General features: G+C 46.2%; 1 protein-coding gene across 2 annotated transcripts in view; it reads right to left on the minus strand.

The window, feature by feature from the left end:
• Positions 1 to 18275: 18275 nt before the first annotated feature.
• The window catches only part of NDUFA9 (NADH:ubiquinone oxidoreductase subunit A9), a 449537-nt gene continuing 447854 nt past the window's right edge, over positions 18276 to 19958 (minus strand). For both annotated transcript variants that reach the window (XM_076007754.1, XM_012783135.3), the window contains one exon: positions 18276 to 18570. In XM_076007754.1, the coding sequence (XP_075863869.1) occupies positions 18400 to 18570 (171 nt within the window). In that variant the 3' untranslated portion in view covers positions 18276 to 18399. The remainder of the gene's footprint in view (positions 18571 to 19958) is intronic.

The raw sequence follows: 19958 nt of genomic DNA on the forward strand, positions 1-19958 counted from the left end.
TGTCCACTTTTTCCTCATTATGTAGTTTTGGGGCATATAGTTTTTTTATAGTAGTCAAACATAATGTTTTGTATTTCTGTCGTACCTGTTGTGACATCTCCTTTTTCATTTCTTATTGAGTTTATTAGAGTCCTTTCCCTTTGAGTTCTTGTCAGTCTAGCAAGAAGGCTATCAATTTTGTTTATCTTTTTGAAAAACCAGGTTCTGGTTTTGTTGATCTTCCGTATAATTCTCTTTTTCTCCATTTCATTTAGTTCTGCTTTGATCTTAGTTATTTCTTTTCTTCTACCAGGATTGAAATTAGTTTTCCAGTTCCTTGAGTCTATTCATTAGGTTATCAGTATCTAATCTTTCTGTTTTTTGGATGTGAGCATTTATTGCTATTAGTTTTCCTCTCAGGTATGCTTTTGCTATATCCCACAGGTTTTGGTAACATGTGTCTCTGTTATCATTTTGTTCGAAGAAATTCTTGATTTATTGCTGAATTTCCTCCTTGACACAATAATTCTTCAATAATAGATTGTTTAGTTTCCATGACTTTGTGAAGCATTGAGTGTTTCTATAGGAATTGAACTCTAATTTTATACCACTATGGTCAGAGAAGACACGTGGTATAATTTATGTTTTCTTGAATTTTTTGAGATCTGATTTGTAGCCTAGTATCTGATCAATTTTGGAGAAGGATCCATGGACAGCTGAGAAGAATGTAAATTCAACTTTATTTGGGTGGAAAGTTCTTTAGAGATCTGTCAGAACTTTTTGATCAAGAGCCTTGTTTAAGCCCATTATTTCTTTGCTTATTTTCTGTTTGGAGGATCTATCCAGTTCATTCAGTGGAGTGTTGAAGTCCCCTGCTACTATGGCAGTATTGTTTAACATGCTATTTAGATCAGACAAGGTTTGCTTTATGTAATTGGGTGCTCCTGCATTGGGTGCATAAATACTAAGAATTGTTAAATCTTCTTGATGGATCTTCCCTTTCACCACTATAGAGTGGCTGTCTTTATCCTTTTTTACTTTTGCTATTTTAAAGCTTATGTTGGGGGAAATGGGGCATGGGCTATATATGTAACCTTAACATTTGTACTCCCATAATATGTTGAAATAAAAAATAAATAAATAAAAATAAAAAAATAAAACATAGAACTGTAAAAAAAAATAAATAAAGCTTATGTTATCTGCAAATAGTATAGCTACCTCTGCTTTCTTTTGACTTCCATTTGCCTAGATGATAGTTTTCCATCCCTTGACCTTCAGCTGGGAGGCATCTTTGTGGGTTAGATGTGTTTCCTGTAGACAGCAGATACTCTTGTGGATTTTTATCCACTCTACCAGTCTATACCTCTTCAGAAGACAGTTTAAATCATTTACATTTATTGAGAGGATTGAAATTGGAGGAAGATTTCCATTCATATTATTGGGTGAAGTCCTGTTGCTTTGACTTACTCCTTGAGCCATCATGCAGTTCAAGTTCTAGCCTTTAATTCTTTGAAGATTTTACTTTGAGGACTGTCTGTTGCCCTGTTCGGTGTGGAAGGCAGGTCTGAGAACTTCCTGTAGGGTTGGGCTGGTCTTTGCAAATTCCTTCAGTGATTGCTTCTCTGAGAAGGACTTTATTTCTCCCTCAGAGATGAAACTTAATTTTGCTGGATAAAGAATTCTAGGTTGGGCTTTATTCTGTTTAGAAGATTAAGGATAGGCACCCAATCCCCCCTGGCTTGTAAGGTTTCAGATGAGAAGTCTGCTGTTAGTCTGATAGGCTTTCCTTTATAGGTTATTTGCTGCTTTCTTCTGGCTGCATGGAGGATTGTTTCTTTCATGTTTACTTTGGTCAGCCTAATAATCACTTCATGAGGTGATTGCCTTTTCATGTTGAGTCTCCCAGGAGTTCTGTGTGCTTCTTGTATTTTGATATCAAAATTTCTAGCCAGGCCTGGCATATTTTCCTCCAGTATTCCATGAAATAAATTTTCCAGCCCTTGTGAATGTTTCTCTTCCCCTTCCAGAATCCAGAATCCCTGGGATTCGGCTTTTTTACATAATCCCACACTTCTTGTAGACTTTGGTCTTGTCTCTTGTTTCTGTGTTCCTTTTCTTCCTCTGATTTGTTTAGCACATAGGCATAATCTTCAAGCTCCAAGATTCTTTCTGTTGCATGGTCCATCCTGTTCTTGATGCTTTCCACTGCATTATGAAGTTCCTTGATTGTTTCCTTCAGTGCCAGACTTTCTGTTTGGTTTTTCTGTATTATTACAATTTCTTTGGAGAATTTTACATTCATTTTCTAAATTGTTCTTGTGGTTTCTCTATGTTGGGATTCTATTTTCTCTTCAATCCCATTGAGTTTTCTAATAATCCATATTCGGAATTCTGCCTCTGTCAGTTTAATCATATCATGTAAGTTGGTGTCAGTTGATGGAGATTGAGTATTTTCTTTTGGAGGTGACTTTTCTCTCTGCTCCTTCATGTTTCCTGTGATCTTTTATTGGTTCTTTCTCATCTGGGTGCTTTATCAAGAACTGGAGGTGCAGGGACTGGATTATGAGCTATATTCTGGGATTCCAAAGGAATGAGCCTTGAAAGATCTAGGGATATGTGCTCTGGCCCTGTATTGTCTTAGAGGAGTTTGGGCCTGTTGAGTTATCTTTGACTTGTTGTCTTCACCATCTTTTAACAGAGATTAGTGAGTTTGGATACCCTCCTTAGACTCCCAGAAGGTGGATCACTCTTGTGTGTGTGACTACACTAACAACTACTAGTATGAGGTGGGAGGCACTGTGATGAGCTATGAGGTTACTCTCTCTTTTTGTTGCATGTGGTTTGCATGGGGTGGGGGGTCAGTTATCAAGCTATTCCAATACCTTTGTAAGAGCTCTAAACCGCTAAATGTGGTAAACAGGAATCTCAGTCTTTGGGGAGTGTTGTGCCACTCCCAGGGGGTTCTTGAGCCCTATTACCTATTTAGATGGGATGAGATAAGCAACAGGTATCGGCAAGCCTAAGAAAGTATATTTCAGAGGTTGCTTGATCTTTGGCTACAGGGGAGCTGCTAAAAAGTTATCAGAGATCTTTTGCCACTTACACAGGGCAGCTCCTGGTGGGAGGTGTCTTTTGGTGCAATTGCTAGGGATTCTGGTTGAAATTTTCCTTCCCAGAACACAAGCCTCTAATTTGGCAACTGCCTGGGTACCAAAGGCAAGCTCTTGTATTCTGCTTTTATCAGATGATCCAAAGCAACATGCTGTAGCAGGGCATCAACTCTCGTTACTCCACCCTTCCAAGGATAGGGTTTATCTGGATGGTGTGAAGTAAAAGCCTCAGGGCTGTTGAAAAGGCCCTGCCCAAGGCCACTGAGGGACACAGAATAGGGAGTGACCTGCCTGGCTGCTCTGCTCCTGCATAGAAGAGGTCAGACCCTTCCCTATGAAATACCAGCGGCCTGGTCGCAGACAAGGACTCTCTACAACCCAGGCGGGTCTTGGTCGTAAAAGCGGTCTCCCTCACCACTTTGCGCTTCCAAGACTGGGGACTGATCCTTTGGCTGGAGGCCCTGCCTACCAAGTCGCATCCAGGAGCTGGCCATGGGTCTCAGCTTGGGTAGCAGTCTAGATAAGCTGTTACTAACCCTTTCAGGGGAGGGATCTGGCCCTTTGGTGAAGAATGGGCCAGCAGTGGATAATAAGCAAGAGGAAGTAGCAGTCCAGCCTCCAGTTTCAGCTTGAAAACTGGCTTGTTTCACAACTCTGCCCAGGGACGGAGTCTGTAGCTTTGGAGAGAAGCACCCGGCCTGAAACACAAGAAAGTGCGAGTGGTACTGTTGTCCCAGGTCACAGTTGGAAAATAAGTCTCCTTCCCAACTCCACCCTGACAGGGCGGGGTCTGTTCTTTTGGTGCAAAACACAGGCGGCTGGTCGGGATGGGAGACGCCCGACTCCACCGGAGGCACCACCTGGAGAGCCAGCTCGCTCCCTCCTCTGCCCGCTCACAGGCGGAGCTTGAGCCACCCAAGACCAACAGACAGCTCAGTCAGGAAAGCGATCCCTTTCACTTTTCTGCCCCTACAAAAGCAAAGCATGCGCTGCTGGCATATACAGACCGCCCCCATCCAAAGTGTCCCCGCACAGTGCACTGGAGAGTTCAAAATGCTTTCCACTCCTGTCTGCTCTCCGAACCGCCTGACCGCCCGTGTTACCTCTTCACACTGACTTCAGGCACCTCCCTGCCTGCGTGGGTGTGGGGGTCGGTGAAGGAGAAGACGTCCCCCTGTGGGACAGATCACACTGTCCTGGCTGGCTGGCCAATGAGCACAGCCGGCCTGTGCTCCAATCCCTGCTGTACAACTCGCACTCTCGGAACTTCGCAGCGAATCCACTGAGTCACTTTCCTCCTTTTCTCAACACTGCTTGACCTGCAATTCCTTGAAGCTGATCCTGTGGGAGTACTACCCACTTGAGTGATTTAGGCCACTTTATCTCCCACTCTGAGAGCAGAGAGCCAGGAGATCATCCCTAATCTGACATTTTTGGCAATCCCTCCAGTAGAAGAGTTTTTGCAAGCTTGGAGAAGGGCTGTCGGACAGTATTGTTGCTTTGCTTTTGTATCTTGGTCCTCCCACTCGGAAGCAAATAGTTCTTGTGACTCTGGGTCAGAGGGATGCAGAAGAAACCATCTTTTAAATCTAAGATGTAAAAGTTCACCAGCCAGAGTTGGGAGTAGTATAGGAGGATTGGGGAGCACTGGGCCAATGTCTGCTACACTGTGGTTAATGGCTCTCAGATCCTGAACAGATCTGTGTTCCTTAGTCCCTGGCTTCTGGGCTGACAGGATGTGCGTGTTCTATGGGGACCAGCAAGGTCTAATAAGTCCAGACTGAAGGAAAGCAGACAGCGGAGGCTGGTTTCCCTGTCACACCTGTTCCCTCAAAGGGCACCGCTTTAAATGCGGTGGTGCCATTCCTGCCCACACCTTGACTTGCCCTGGGATGGCCGTTTTATGGTCTCCCACCTGCCCAGCCCTCCACAGCCACCTCTCAGAGTACTTCTTCAGGGATGGAAGCAGGTTCAGAGACTTACGGTGGCAGCGGGGCAGCCTGCAAGGCCACGGCCTGTTCTGAAAGCCTGCTCTGGTATCAGTCGTCCTGGGCTGAAGGTAACTTTGGCATTCAGTTTGGTTAAAAGATCACGCCCCAGCAAAGGAATGGAAACTGTTTCATGTGGGTTCGGCCTATTGACACTCGAAAGTTTGAAGGAATGGCCTTGTCGGGGCTTCTCCAGAGGCTGCAGTCACTTTTATGGTCTCTGAAGACAGGTTAGACAGTCGGGTGTTTATCAGTGGGTAAGTGGCACCAGCACTACCAGAAAGTCCAAAAGTTGATTTCCCACTGTCCTCATGACCCAGAGCTCCGTGGAAAATATGAAGGGTGTTGCTGGGTCAGGAGGAAGCCCTGGCCCTGTCATTCCTGGTCTCCATTCTTGACAGTTTCGGCCTCAAGCCTCGGCTAGCTCAGGCGTGGGGTGGCCGGGGAGGGGAGCATCAGCAGTTTTTACAGCCGGGCCACCCCTCGCCAGCGCCCTTCCTGTTTGCATAGGCACATGATTTGGACCTGCCGTGGGGCGTCCCTTTTGGTTGGGGGGTCTGGAGCCCCAGGGGTCCTACCTTGGGCGGAGCACCTGAGGGAGGTCCACACCATGCTCCTGGATTTACTCGAGTCAAAGCAGCAGCCAGAAGGCTGGCCTGATATTTCGTTTTCTGTTGTTCTCTCTTCTCTGCCACCTCATCATGGTCAGTGAACACCTTAAAAGCAATTTCTACTAATTGAGAGACAGGCATGTCCAAAGCCCCATCCGTTTTTTGTAATTCTCTCTGGATTGCAAGAGCACTTTGGCTTATGAAAGTCATATTTACCATTTTAGAATTTGCTGGCACTTCCGGATCAGTTTCCATGGACTGTCCATACACCTCAAATATCCACTCTAAGAATTCTGAGGGGTCCTCATCAGGCCTCTGCCTAATTTCTTATACTTTATTGATACTTCGCTGTCTCGGCACTCCCATGGGGAGGCCAGCCAGGGTGCAGTCTCTGTAATGTTCGTGGTTGATATTCTCTCCCTGGTCCGAGGTGGGCTGTGCAATCTGAGCTGTTGCCCTTACCGGGTTGCAGGGAGGGTCGGCCTGCATGGGGTCGGCTGCTTCCCTGGCCTTATCTAGAACCGTTCTCCCTGAGGTCAGTAAAGTGTTCATCAGATTCTGAACTTCTGCCCAAGTGGGGTCGTGGTTTGCAAACATTGAGGAAAACAAGCTTTCCATTTTTCTCAGGTTGCCCCAATATGCAGCATGTTGTTTTTCCAACTAAATAAATCAGGGTTGGAAAACAGAGTGGACCCAGACACGCCCCATGGGCTGGCCTGTGGCAGCATCCACGCCCCCTATAGGTATCTGCTGAAGAGGAAGTCGCCCTCCTGTAGCTCTGGTGGCACCTGACCAAACTGAGTTCCCTGTGTGGGGTCCGGGGAGACATGGTTCCTGTTGTCCCAGCCCCTGGCCCTGTGCAGGTGGGGACTGTTGTTCCCGGTTACCTTACAGAGGGTAATCAGAATATCATCGTCCTTTCCTTGGAGTCCAGGCAACACAAGGTTTTCCTCCTCACCAGCCTTTTGGATCAGAACCTTGCATCCCTTTTGCATTGGTTTATTTTGCCAAAGCAGTATAAAACATTGCACATAGGGGGTCTCATCCCATTTTTCTTCTCTTTTACAGAATAACTGTCACTGTAGAATTGCATCATAGTTAATGGGGCCAATTACTGGCCACCGTTCTTCTGACCCCGGTGAGTACTGTGGCCGAGCCCGGTGTGGGACTGGCTGTTACAAATTCGTTGCCGGCTCCTGATGGGGCGACTCCAGCGATTTGGAGGGATGCCCAGTCTCAAGAATGGACCCAAATCAAGTATTTAACCCCCTCTGCCTGATGAGGAGGTCCAAGTGCCCCAGGGACCTGGCTGCGCCAGGACTGGGACAGAGGGCAGCCGGCACCGATGACTGCGAGCAAAACCACTACGGCTTCAAAGCCCTCTCCGCTCTGGCAGGGGCCCCGGGAGGACCTGCTGCGGCCACCTCGACCCACACCCCGGAGACGCGTGGGGATACTGCGGGGGAGTGCGGGGACACGAGGGGCAGGGGATACGAGGGGTGCGGGGACACAAGGGACGGGGGACACTAGGGGCACGGGGACACGAGGGGCGGGGGGACACGAGGGGCGCGGGAACACTAGGGGCGCGGGGACACGAGGGGCGCGGGGACACGAGGGGCAGGGGAACACGAGGGGCGGGGGGACACTAGGGGCGGGGGGACACGAGGGGCCGGGGCGGGAAGGCGCAGGAATACTGGGGGGGAGGGGCAGGGACACTAGGCGGCAGCGCGGGGACACCAGGGGCTGGGATGGCGTGGGGATACTGAGGGGAGCGCGGGGACACTAGGGGCGGGGACACGAGGGGCAGGGGGGCACAGGAACACGAGGGGCGGGGGGCGCGAGGGCGCGGGGACACGAGGGGCGGGGACACGAGGGGCGAGGGAACACGAGGGGCGCGGGGACACGACGGGCGGGGGGACACGAGGGGCGCGGGGACACCAGGGGCGGGGATGGTGCAGGGATACTGGGGGGAGCGCGGGGACACGAGGGGCGGGGAACACGAGGGGGGGGCGCAGGAACACGAGGGGCGGGGACACGAGGGGCGAGGGTCGCGGGGACACGAGGGGCAGTGTGGCGCGGGGACACGAGGGGCGGGGGACACGAGGGAGCGCGTGGGACACGAGGGGGCGCGGGGACACGAGGGGGCGCGGGGATACGACGGGGCGCGGGGACACGAGGGGGCGTGGGGACACGAGGGGCGGGGGACACGAGGGGGCGCGGGGACACGAGGGGCGGGGGACACGAGGGGGCGCGGGGACACGACGGGGCGCGGGGACACGAGGGGGCGCGGGGACACGAGGGGCGGGGGACACGAGGGGGCGCGGGGACACGACGGGGCGCGGGGACACGACGGGGCGCGGGGACACGACGGGGCGCGGGGACACGAGGGGCGGGGGATACGAGGGGGCGCGGGGACACGAGGGGCGGGGGACACGAGGGGGCGCGGGGACACGAGGGGGCGCGGGGACACGAGGGGGCGCAGGGACACGACGGGGCGCGGGGACACGACGGGGCGCGGGGACACGAGGGGCGGGGGATACGAGGGGGCGCGGGGGACACGAGGGGGCGCGGGGGACACGAGGGGCCGCGGGGACACGAGGGGGCGCGGGGACACGAGGGGCGGGGGATACGAGGGGGCGCGGGGACACGAGGGGGCGCGGGGACGCGACGGGGCGCGGGGACACGAGGGGGCGCGGGGACACGAGGGGGCGCGGGGACACGAGGGGGCGCGGGGACACGACGGGGCGCGGGGACACGAGGGGCGGGGGATACGAGGGGGCGCGGGGACACGAGGGGGCGCGGGGGACACGAGGGGGCGCGGGGACACGAGGGGCGGGGGATACGAGGGGGCGCGGGGATACGAGGGGGCGCGGGCACACGAGGGGGCGCGGGGACACGAGGGGGCGCGGGGGACGCGAGGGGGCGCGGGGACACGAGGGGGCGCGGGGACACGAGGGGCGGGGGATACGAGGGGGCGCGGGGACACGAGGGGGCGCGGGGGACACGACGGGGCGCGGGGGACACGAGGGGGCGCGGGGGACACGAGGGGGCGCGGGGGACACGAGGGGGCGCGGGGACACGAGGGGCGGGGGATACGAGGGGGCGCGGGGACACGAGGGGGCGCGGGGGACACGAGGGGGCGCGGGGACACGAGGGGGCGCGGGGACACGAGGGGCGGGGATACGAGGGGGCGCGGGCACACGAGGGGGCGCGGGGACACGAGGGGGCGCGGGGACGCGAGGGGGCGCGGGGACACGAGGGGGCGCGATGACACCAGAGGGCGCCGCACTCCGACGGTGGCGCACACACGCTGGGACCTGCGCAGGCTACGCTGAACAGCAGCCTCCCCACCGGCCGCAAAGGACTGTGCGGCCCTGCGGGCCAGAGGCCGCCGCAGCGAATGGCGGGCAAGCACCCAAAGGGCAAGCCAGGTGAGTCTCGGTTTCCTCACAGCCTAACCGCGCCCCTGCCCAGCTCGCAGTGAGGCCAGGGCACGGACAGCGGCGGCTGCTGCGGAGAAAGAGTTTTAGTTCACAGGGCGCCAGGCGAGGAGGTGGGAGGAACGTCTCAAATCCATCTCCCCAAGAATTTGGGGGCCAAGGTTTTCAAAGGTGGTCTAGCAAACACAGGGCTAGGGACCTGGGTCTGCTGATTGCCTGGGGATGAACTCCTAGGGTTGGGAAGCAGAAATCGTCGCAGCTGCCAGATTTCCTGGGTAGGGGGCTCAAGGCTTGTTGGATCCATCCTCACACTGTCCACGGGTCCGGTTGACGTCAGTGGGTGGCACCGGTGAAGAGTCTGAAAACCTCCTCAAAAAGCAGTCTCGGGCTTTACGACAGCAATGCTACCTACAGACGCAGCTGTGGAAGTCACAAACCTTGCACCTGCCAGGGAAGATATGTGTCATTAAGCCATAAACGATTACAGCAGTAATGGAGTTAGGGACAAATGCCTGGTTAACTTCTGGCTATATCTATACTTTTATAGAAACCAGACTTGTATTACTATTTTTACCTTATGGCTTTACATTATTTTAATGTAGGAGGTTTCACCCTCATTTCCTAACTGGGCAAATGTAATCTAAAGATTTATATCATGGTAACTTATCTGCTTTCCTGGAACAATTTTTATCCAGGAGTGAGGATAACTTTATCTCAACTTACGCTCAGGTCCCGGGGACCTGGTGGCAATACAAAGGGTCTTCAACTTACCAAAGTTCAGCTCATGATCATTCGTTCAACTTTACGGTGGTGCGAAAGTGATATGTGTTCAGTTGAAGCCGTACTTCAAGATCCCATACGACCATGCTGTTTTTCACTTTCAGTACAGTATTCAATAAATTACATAAGACATAAGATATTCAAACTTTACTATAAAATAGGCTTTGTGCTACATAATGTTTCCAGCTGTAGGCTAATGTAAGTGTTCTGAGCACCTTGAAGGTAAGCAGTCAAAGCTATGATGCTTGGTAGGTTAGGTGTGTGAAATACATTTTCAACTTACTGTATTTTTAATTTGTGATGAGTTTATCAGGACATAACACCACTGTAAGTCAAGAAGATCTGTATTATATTTGCCTTTTCCTTCAAGATCAAAGGAGCCAAGTGGCCTCATGCAGAAAGGACTCAAGGTGGCCATGCCAAGACTCCGGAGCTCTTGAGAGTTTCTAGATTAGTCTTCAGTGTCCTCAGCACATCTCCTAATTCTATACTGTTTCAAGGGCTCTTCTTTCCCCTGGGCACTGATGGCTCCCAAATCTGTACCTCCAAGTACTGATATTAGTTACGATGTCAACCATGAACTTGGAGACCCCTCCTGTCTGACTCCCCATAATCACATCAGGTCCACGTGCCTGTAAGGAGCATCATTATCCTTATCAAAGTTGATTTGCTTTTTAACTCCCTCATTCTGGATCTGGACCGCTCAGGAGATTTTACTTTGTTATAAAGGGACAATTTAGCATTTTTAAATAAGGGAATAAAAATTCAAGCTTATATTTTAAGGAGAAAACCCTGACAACCGATGAAATTCAGAATGAGAAGAGATCAAACATAAAAAGGACCAATTAGGAGGTTTTCTTTGGAGTAGTGTCAAGTTCTTAATTATCTTTGAATCCCCAGCACCTAGCACAATGTCTAAAATGTCATTAGAGTTCATTGAATAGAAAATTCAGCATGCTTGTCTCTCAATAGATGTCCTTAAGTTTAAACATTCCAAGCCTTTAGAGAAAGCTTCATTTCTTTAACCACTTACACATCAAAGAATCCTTAAACCCACCTATAACCTGTAAGCCCCTGCTTCAGGATGTCCTGCCTTAAAGAATTTGTTCTATAAAATTTGGATTTATTCAAAAGACCACACTCAGGGATCTAGAAGGCCAAATGTGACCCCAAGGCCACAGGTTCATCACCCTGCATGATCTTACGTGTAATTCCTATCTTCATGAATGTAAAACCAAACTGTAACCCAGCTACTACAGGCACATTTTCTCAAGACCTCTTGAAGCCATGTGCTTCAGGCCTGTCACACACATTCAGCTCAGAATAAACCTCTTTAAATTGTTTTACAGTTTGGGTTTTTCTGTTAACACTGCTTTTGAGCACCACAGGACTGTAACAGAGTAGTCACCCCTCCTCCCATAGATATATATGGCAGGGTAAAATTGACAGTGGGAAATATGTAACAGAGGGAATGAGCTGCGAAAGCTAATAAAAATGTTTTCTGTCTCGATGAAACCTTCTCCCCCTAAAACCTGCATCCCCGTCTCAGGCCAGTGGTCAGGATGGGTAGGGGGATGTCCTTTGTTCTTTGTGCTACAGCAGATGGCTCAGCAGAACTGCCAGGCTGGTGCAGGTAGGGTGGGCTGAGGTCATGAGATTGTCTTCACAGGAGATGGGATAGAACAGCAATTCCCTGAAGCTGAAAACCTTCCTTTAAAAGCTGTATATTTCTCCTGATGATTAGGATGATGTCATTTTAGACAAGCATTTCCATCCCCCTCATTTGCTGGCAAATGAATACATCTCTTTCCTTCTCCTCAAACCACTTGTCCTCATTCTTCTGATGTAGCCTTGGGGACAAGTGCTGAAGCTTTCAGTAACAGGATGTTAAAGGAAAAAAAAAGTCAAACTCTGTAAAATAATTTTAAAGAGATTTACTCTGAGCCAAATTTGAGGACCATGACCCGAAGCCATGATCAAGATGTCTTGAGCAAATAGACTCGCTGTGGCTGGGTCACAGTTTGGTTTTATACATTTCAGGGGAATCGGAGTTACAGGTAAAGTCATAAATCAATACGTGGGAGGCATACATTGGTTTGGCCCGAAAAGGTGGGCCATCTGGGGTGGGGGTGGGGGTGAACCTTACAGGTTATAGGCGGGTTTGAAGATTCTTTGACTCATAATTGGTTAAAGACATGAAACTTTGTCTAAAGGCTTGGACTGTTTTAACATAAGGAACCGTTTATCAGAGATAAGCCACCAGGGACATAGATTTGTTATGTAAACTGAGGACCTGAAGTTTTGTCTCACATACCCTTAGGCATGTTAATGGTTTACAAAGGATATCTCCAAGAAGGGAGAGGGGGCATGATGAGACATGTCTGACCTCCCTCCTCATGGCAGACAATTTAGTTTTAGGATATTCCTTTGGCCACAAGTGGGTCCATTCAGTCAGCTGGTGTGGGAGTGAGCCTTAAAATTTTATTTTAGTTCATTCACAAGGACCAATATAATACAGGTTTATTGCTCTGGACTTAGAATCAGAAGATATTTTGTCACATCTCACAATCAGAAGATGTTTTGTGCAACTGTAGGTTTTTTGTCTGTAAGATGGAAATATTTATCCCTCAAGGTTGCTGTGAATCTAACTCAAAGTTTTCCCTGTCACATTTATATGAATAAAATAAGTAAAGGCAGAGATAGTTGTATCTGTATTTGATACCCCAAGTAGACTCTAGTACAATGTTGGGCATGTTTGCTCAGAGGTCAGTAATTTTTTAGATAAATGAATGAATACATCATGAAATGTATGAAGGAAACTCAAAAGTATGGAAGCTCTGTTTTTTATTCACCCTCTGACCCCATTGGCTTTCCTAGTAATTTATTCATAGTTTTGTTTTTATTCTGGTTTACGATCATTAGATTCAGACTCTCCTTGAGAAAGAATCTAAGTATTAGTCTTAAAGAACCTAGTAATCACTGAAAAAAAAATCATCTGGAGAAGATAGTGAGTTATGAAAACTTCTTTGTAAATCTACCCATCCCCACCAGGAAAAGCATCTCCCAATCTACCTGTCTTGTGATCTCACAGTGCTCAGACTGGGGCTGGCCCCAGGCAGAATTGTAAAGCAAGCCCTTTCATTCCTCCTCCACCTCTCCCTGCTCCAGGGAAAACAGCTCTGGACAGACAAAGTGAAGGCATCTACTTCACAGGGTTGCAGTGAGCATGAGAAGACATACGAGAACACTGGTCAACTTCAGGTCAGCATGCAGGAATCCTTGGATCCAGGTTTCCCGTTTTCCTGACCCAACAAGGTGGCCAATGGAACAGATCTGGCCACCAGTCAGTTTTTTTGAGCACACATTTTTTTTTTAATTAGTCACCAGTATTTAAAGAAATTTCACATATTCACAAAAATTAAATTTTCAGCTCCCCTTGAAAAACTGGAAATCTGTTAACATCGACCAGCATCCAAACCTGGAAACAGTCACCTGGAGTGACAGGTGACAGGCACAGGTTGCCTTGTTCACCAGTCGCTTTGTTAAAGGATAATTTTGGAATAAAGGTAAAAATTGTCTCTCAAACATGTGAAAATGAATACATGTTAAAGATTTTATTTAATTTTTTATAAGGAAATGGTGAGGTATTATAATCATTTCTAAGGAGAATCCAAAGATCAGGAATATTGAAATAAATATACCAATGGAGGCAAAACTGGGGAAGGATGGACAGCTGAACCAGCACTGGACAGAATTTACAAGTCTATAGACAAGAATTACTGTGTATTGTTAGCAGTTATCTACCACTTACAGAGTTGTAAAATAGTTCCCATAGAATTGGCCCAGAAGGATGCATTTTAGTACAGAGTATAGAGTCCAGACAATGCATATCTTTCCATTGGAATACCAATTTTCCTCCATACTTTCATTTCTTAGTGTCCTATTTATGGACTGCCTGGCCCCAGAAAGGATTTGTTTTTCACCACCCAGATGCTATAAAGCTGTCACTTCTCTTGTTTTTCTTGAGCTTCTTCAATTATAAAATGTTGAGGTTGGACTGAATAATCCACATTCCCTTATAACTCCTTAATTCTAATTTTTACTACTGCTTCCATCCAACTGCCCCTCCCCTACCTCCATAAATCATTCATTTTTATTCAGTCATTCATGTCCTTATCAGTGAAGTATAGTTACCTTAATTTGTGCTAAGGTGATACTGGTCAATGTTTTATTAATATGGTATTTTATCCTCAACATCTATTTCTATAGCTCATTTTACCATCTCAAACCATCATCACTTTCCCCAAAAGTACCACCAGATTCAGCTTTAAACATCTGCTGCCAAGAAGACCCAGACATCTGCCAACGAATACCCTTGCCCATAAGACTGCCCTTTTCCCTCTATCCCCTCTTACCTGCAGCCCAGTCTTAAAGAGAGGACAACCTCTGTTGGTAAGCTGAAGATGAAGGTTAAAAACAAATAAAATAAAAACAAAAACAAAAAAACCCCAGAAAAGTAGGCAGCCACCTGGTCTTCCTAGACCTCAGCTGGAGACAGAGAAGAGACTTATGGCTACCAAAGTGGGGTTTTAACTGTTACAAAGACTGGGTACTAAAATAAAATCTTAAGCCCTCCCCCAGCCCCAGCTGACTGCATGGACCCCCTCTTGGCCAAGGAGACCCCAGAAATACCCTAAAGCTGAGCTGCTGGCCATGAAAAGGGAATTCAGACATGCCACTTCACGCTCCCTTCCCCTCTTGGAGATATTCTTTGTAACTTATTAACAGGCCTAAGGTCATGCAAGACAAAGCTTTAATCCTACCTGCAGGTCACCAATTTACTTAACAGATAACTTGAGTCTACTTCTAGTAGCTTGTCTCTGATTGACAGACTTCCTTAACTTAAAACATTCCAAGCCTTTAGACAAAGCTTCATTTCTTTAACCAATTACAAATCAAAGAATCTTTAAACCTACCTATAACCTGTACTTCCCTGCTTTGAGATGTCCTGCCTCTTCGGGCCAAACCAATATTGACTTCCACATATTGATTTATGATGTGTAACTCCTTTCTCTCTGAAATGTACGAAACCAAACTACAACCCAAACACTGCGAGACCACTTGCTCAAGGCTTCTTGGGTGTGGCCTTCCGGACCAAGGTCACACATATTTGGCTCAGAATAAACCTCTTTAAATTATTTACAGAGTTTGAGTTCTTTTCCATTGGCATTCCTAATTAACAAATTGAGGGTATTATAACTTAAGATTTTATTACAGAATTGAAATTGTCATTACCTAAACAAGACCAGAACAATTTAGGGTCAAATAGAGTTTTCATCTAAGTATAAGGAGACTCTCCTCACCCAATTCATTCATTTATTCATCAGATGCCTGGCACTGTTCTAGGTGCTGGGGATACAACAGTGAATATGAGAAACAAAAACTCTTGCTTTCATGTGCCTTACTTTCTAGTATAAACAATTTAAAGGAAAATTGACGAAAAATAAAATTGTACTTTGAGCATATAAACAAAACCTACTGGTTTTGTTTAATATGCTTTCATGTTACTATCAGCCCACACTGCCCTGGTGTTTGAGGCCAACCCCCAACAGTCTCCAGCAGCACCATCACATCAAGATACTTAAACCTCTTATACCAAATCTGCTGATGCCTGGACTTTTCAGCCTCCAGGACTGTGTGAAGCAAATTCCTACTACTTATAAGTTACCCAATCTAAGGTAATTTGTTATAGCAACAGGAATGGAAGACAGTTGGTAAAGGTCAACCTCTTGAAAATATAAGTATAATGAATATACTTATGTTTCAAATTCTTATTAATATTTTGTTCAATTGGAGAATAATCTCTGCATTTTGGCATTTAAAGTTTGTAATATTTGAGAATTTAGCATTTTATTTTTAAGTTTTATTTTTAATTGAAACAATTGTACACATATACCATGTGAGGTTTCAGTACATGTATATACTCTGTAATGATCAAATCAGAGTAATTAGCATACTTATCACCTCCAACATTTATCATTTCTTTGTGGTAAAACAATGACTGAAGGGCTTTATAAGCATTTAGTGGGTGGGAACCAGGAATAGCACACACACCATGGTGTCAAAACATGAAAATGAAGAATTGAAACACAACTCACATGACTTTCAAAACCTATTTACAGTCATCTGAACTTAGAATCTGTTGTACAGATATAAAGGTTTTTTGGTATGAGTTTAGTATATGCTGACTTTTCTAAGAATGCAAGTACCATATAAATCTAGGGAGGATTATATTTTGTTTTGTTCTGAACCTTACAAAAAGTTTTTCACTATTTTGGAAATTGACATCACAAATAGTAATGCTGCTGACAGTATATGAGGCCAAAACAAGCTACCCCTGCATCAGCCCAGTCTGCATTTGCTGCTATCACATTCACAGTAACCGTCCACATGGATGCGAGTGATCAACACCTTCATTCCGCCTTCAGTGTCGTCAAGCTCACGTATCTGTATGTATGTTATCCCACTGTGCATTACTTTCCTTTAAGGTCTTGTTTATATAAGGCAATTATAATATTTTGATTATGTGTATAGATAAGTTATAGTAACTATGACTTTCATATCAGGATAATAAAAAATGCATTATAAAATATTTGTTATAAAGAGGGCATTGGGTATGACAGGAAAGAAAAGCAATCCTGGATTACAGTTTTAGAAAAGGAAGTATGTAGCATCCTGAGTTATGATACAAGTTAAAGAGATGAGCAACAGCATTGCTAGAAAATGTAGACAATTACAATTAGAAAGAAGAAGACCTGGTGTTCAATAGATCGGTAAGGTGACTATAGCTAACATTACTCTAATGTACATTTCCAAATAGCTAGAAGAGAATAATTTGAATGTTCCTAGCATAAAGGAAAGATAAATATTTAAGGTGATGTATATCCCAATTACCTGATTTAATTATATGAATATATCAAATTATCACATGTACCCTGAAAATATGTACATTTTTATTAATATACATTATATATCAATAAAAATTATTTAAAGAATTTTTTAAAAAGAAAATGTAGATATTATGAGAAGACATGGTACATAATAGAATTAATATTTCTTTTCAAATAAAATTCATGCATCTGTCTGCCTAATGGCTGGTTAAGCCAGCAGGGGTGTCATCCAAAATAACAGGAGATAGCTTATCTGAAGAAAAAAACGTGCAGTTGGAGTTGTGATCCTTTCCCTAGTAAACTGATTCCAAAGTCTAGTTTGCATGGGAGTAAACTGACATGTTTAATAAAAATAAAATTCCTGGGCCCTCCTTCCAGAGGTTCTGAGGGCTCAGCAACCAGAGAAGTAGCAGGAAGCACACTGAACTCCAATGCAGCTCTCTGGACAGCAGCACTGCTCACACTTCAACATGCACACAAATCTCCTGGAGACCTTGCTAAGATGCAGACCGACTCAGCAGGCCTGGCTGGGTGGGGCCTGAGAGTCTGCAACTCTAACAAGCTCCGAAGTAATGCTGATGCTGTTGATCCAGGGACCACACTCTGATTAATGCACTTTGGCTTGTCTGGGACAAAAAGATTCAGGACATACAGAAAGAGCAGGCAGAGAACTTACCTTCAACATTCATGTACTTTTCTGTCTAAGGATGAGGTAGCCATTACTATAAGTGAATGAACAAGACTTTTACCAACATCCACGTTCTATAGATCAGGAAAGTGAAATCTGGGGGAACATAGTGCCAACCTTGGGTCACCTAGGATGGTGATGTGTTGGCTTCACCACAAATTATGGGAGTTTTTAATCATACTACACTGGGGGATTTGCTAACAATAAACCAATTATTCATCTAGACCATGGCTGCAATTTTAATAAGCAAAAAGTCCTAATTCCTAAGGGTTGGCATCAGTGACAGAGAGGCTAAGGCCTCTCTTTTACATGGTAGAGAATGTATCTATATTCACATGTCTGGAATAATCTAGATGTGGTCCTAATAGCATGGGGCTGGAGGCCACAGACAGCTCAGATCCAATAAGGGATTTGAGAATCCATTTGTACAGGTAATGTTTTTATATATATGTAATGCTATTTCTCCTGTATATGTGAACATTATCAGAATAAATTTTAATGAGGATTAAATCACATATCACTTGGGGTCTTCACAATATTTTGATATTAAAGAGAGGTCCTTGTCTTCCAGAACATATACTAGAAGTGACCCGACAAGAGAAAATTCAAACTCTCCAGTATTTCAAAGAATAATATATATTATTAAATATGTACATGTACAGAAAATTATGCTCAAGTTCTAAATGACTAGTTTTCTTATTTTATCTTCAAGAAAGAAAATGCACAGAATTTAACCTCAGATGTTTTAATAAGGGGAGGACCTTATTCACTATATACAGGATTTGCTAAAGAATGTAGGCTGGCCATCAGCCAGTTGACCCAAATGACACCAAAACCAAGTGCTCAGGGGGCACTAGATGTTGACAGTCTTGGGCGGCTTCACATCCTCAATTTCAGAAGACAGCCAGCGGTAAGTGCGATGACGCCGCAGCACCTCAATGGCCTTGAGTTCCAGCGGTGTTGGCTGAATACCAAGGTCTTCTAAGCGGGGCAGGTGAGGCAGGGTCATGTCTGTGATGTGAAGCTTTGAACAAAGGACCATAGAGAATGCTGAAACCTGACTGAGAACACAAAGTGCTATCCTAGCAAACATTTAAACATTCAAGCTGGCCTGAGTGCCATTACTGAGACTTAATTTCTTCCAAAGAATATGTGGCAATTTTTGATTCATACAGCTCAATAAAGTGGAACAAAGGCCAGGTGCAGTGGCTCTCGCCTGTAATCCTAGCACTCTGGGAGGCGGAGGCGGGCGGATTGCTCGAGGTTAGGAGTTTGAAACCAGCCTGAGCAAGAGTGAGACCCCTGTCTCTACTATAAATAGAAAGAAATTAATTGGCCAACTAGTATATATAGAAAAAATTAGCTGGGCATGGTGGCACATGCCTGTAGTCCCAGCTACTCAGGAGGCTGAGGCAGCAGGATTGCTTGAGCCCAAGAGTTTGAGGTTGCTGTGAGCTAGGCTAACGCCATGGCACTCACTCTAGCCTGGGCAACAAAGCGAGACTCTTTCTCAAAAAAAAAAAAAAAAAATAATATAAAATAAAGTGGAACACAGAAAGAGGGCTTAAGAGAAAAGAAAAGCAAGATCACCAAATATCAGATCAAGGTCCCCAGAGGCAGGCAGCTACAGCACAAGACATTGGCACTAGATGAGCCATTCCACACACAGACTGACAGAAATAAATCTACAGCAGGGAAGTGCGAGTCATCACATTTGCCAGGGGAGGCTTAACAGGAGGGTTCAGGAACAAAACCAAGGCTAAAGCAGAACCAGACCCTTCCTCAATTCTCTCTTGTGCCTCTTCTCTGAGTGTTCTAACTCAGTTTTAACTTTTGAATTAAGAAAATAATGTAGCATTTGTTTCTTGATCATTAAAAAATAAGCCATTAACTTTTTCTGCTCCAGGTTACTCAACCTGGCTAATGCTCATTATAGAGCTAGAAAACCAAACGCATCTTGTTTGTAGGGCTGTAAGGCTCCAAAGATCCAGATTATCCAACAGCACGTAAACAGAATCAATTTGCATCTGGAGCAGCATCAATCCCTCATCCTCCCCACCTGAAAGCCTGCAATTCTTTTACCAGAGTGCTGTAAGACAGTCTCAAAACCAAGTCCAAAACTCATTCAGTCCCTTGCATCAACCCATTCTCAGTTATAAATATAAGAGGGACATCAGTATAAGATAAAGTGAAGTGTCAGTTTTCCTGCTCATTCTTTCATGAACACAGAAGGGACATCATGGAAATGGCCTCAGCTTTCCAGACACAGCCCATCTGGTGGGAGGATGAAGCTGCCCATTCACATCCATTCCCTAAGGACTATTTTCTCATCTTCTGCACACTTTAGCTTTCAGATACTATTTTTTTTTTTTTTTTTTTTTGAGACAGAGTCTCGCTTTGTTGCCCAGGCTA

Source organism: Microcebus murinus, chromosome 10, assembly GCF_040939455.1.
Source record: "Microcebus murinus isolate Inina chromosome 10, M.murinus_Inina_mat1.0, whole genome shotgun sequence".
Lineage (NCBI taxonomy): Eukaryota > Metazoa > Chordata > Mammalia > Primates > Cheirogaleidae > Microcebus > Microcebus murinus.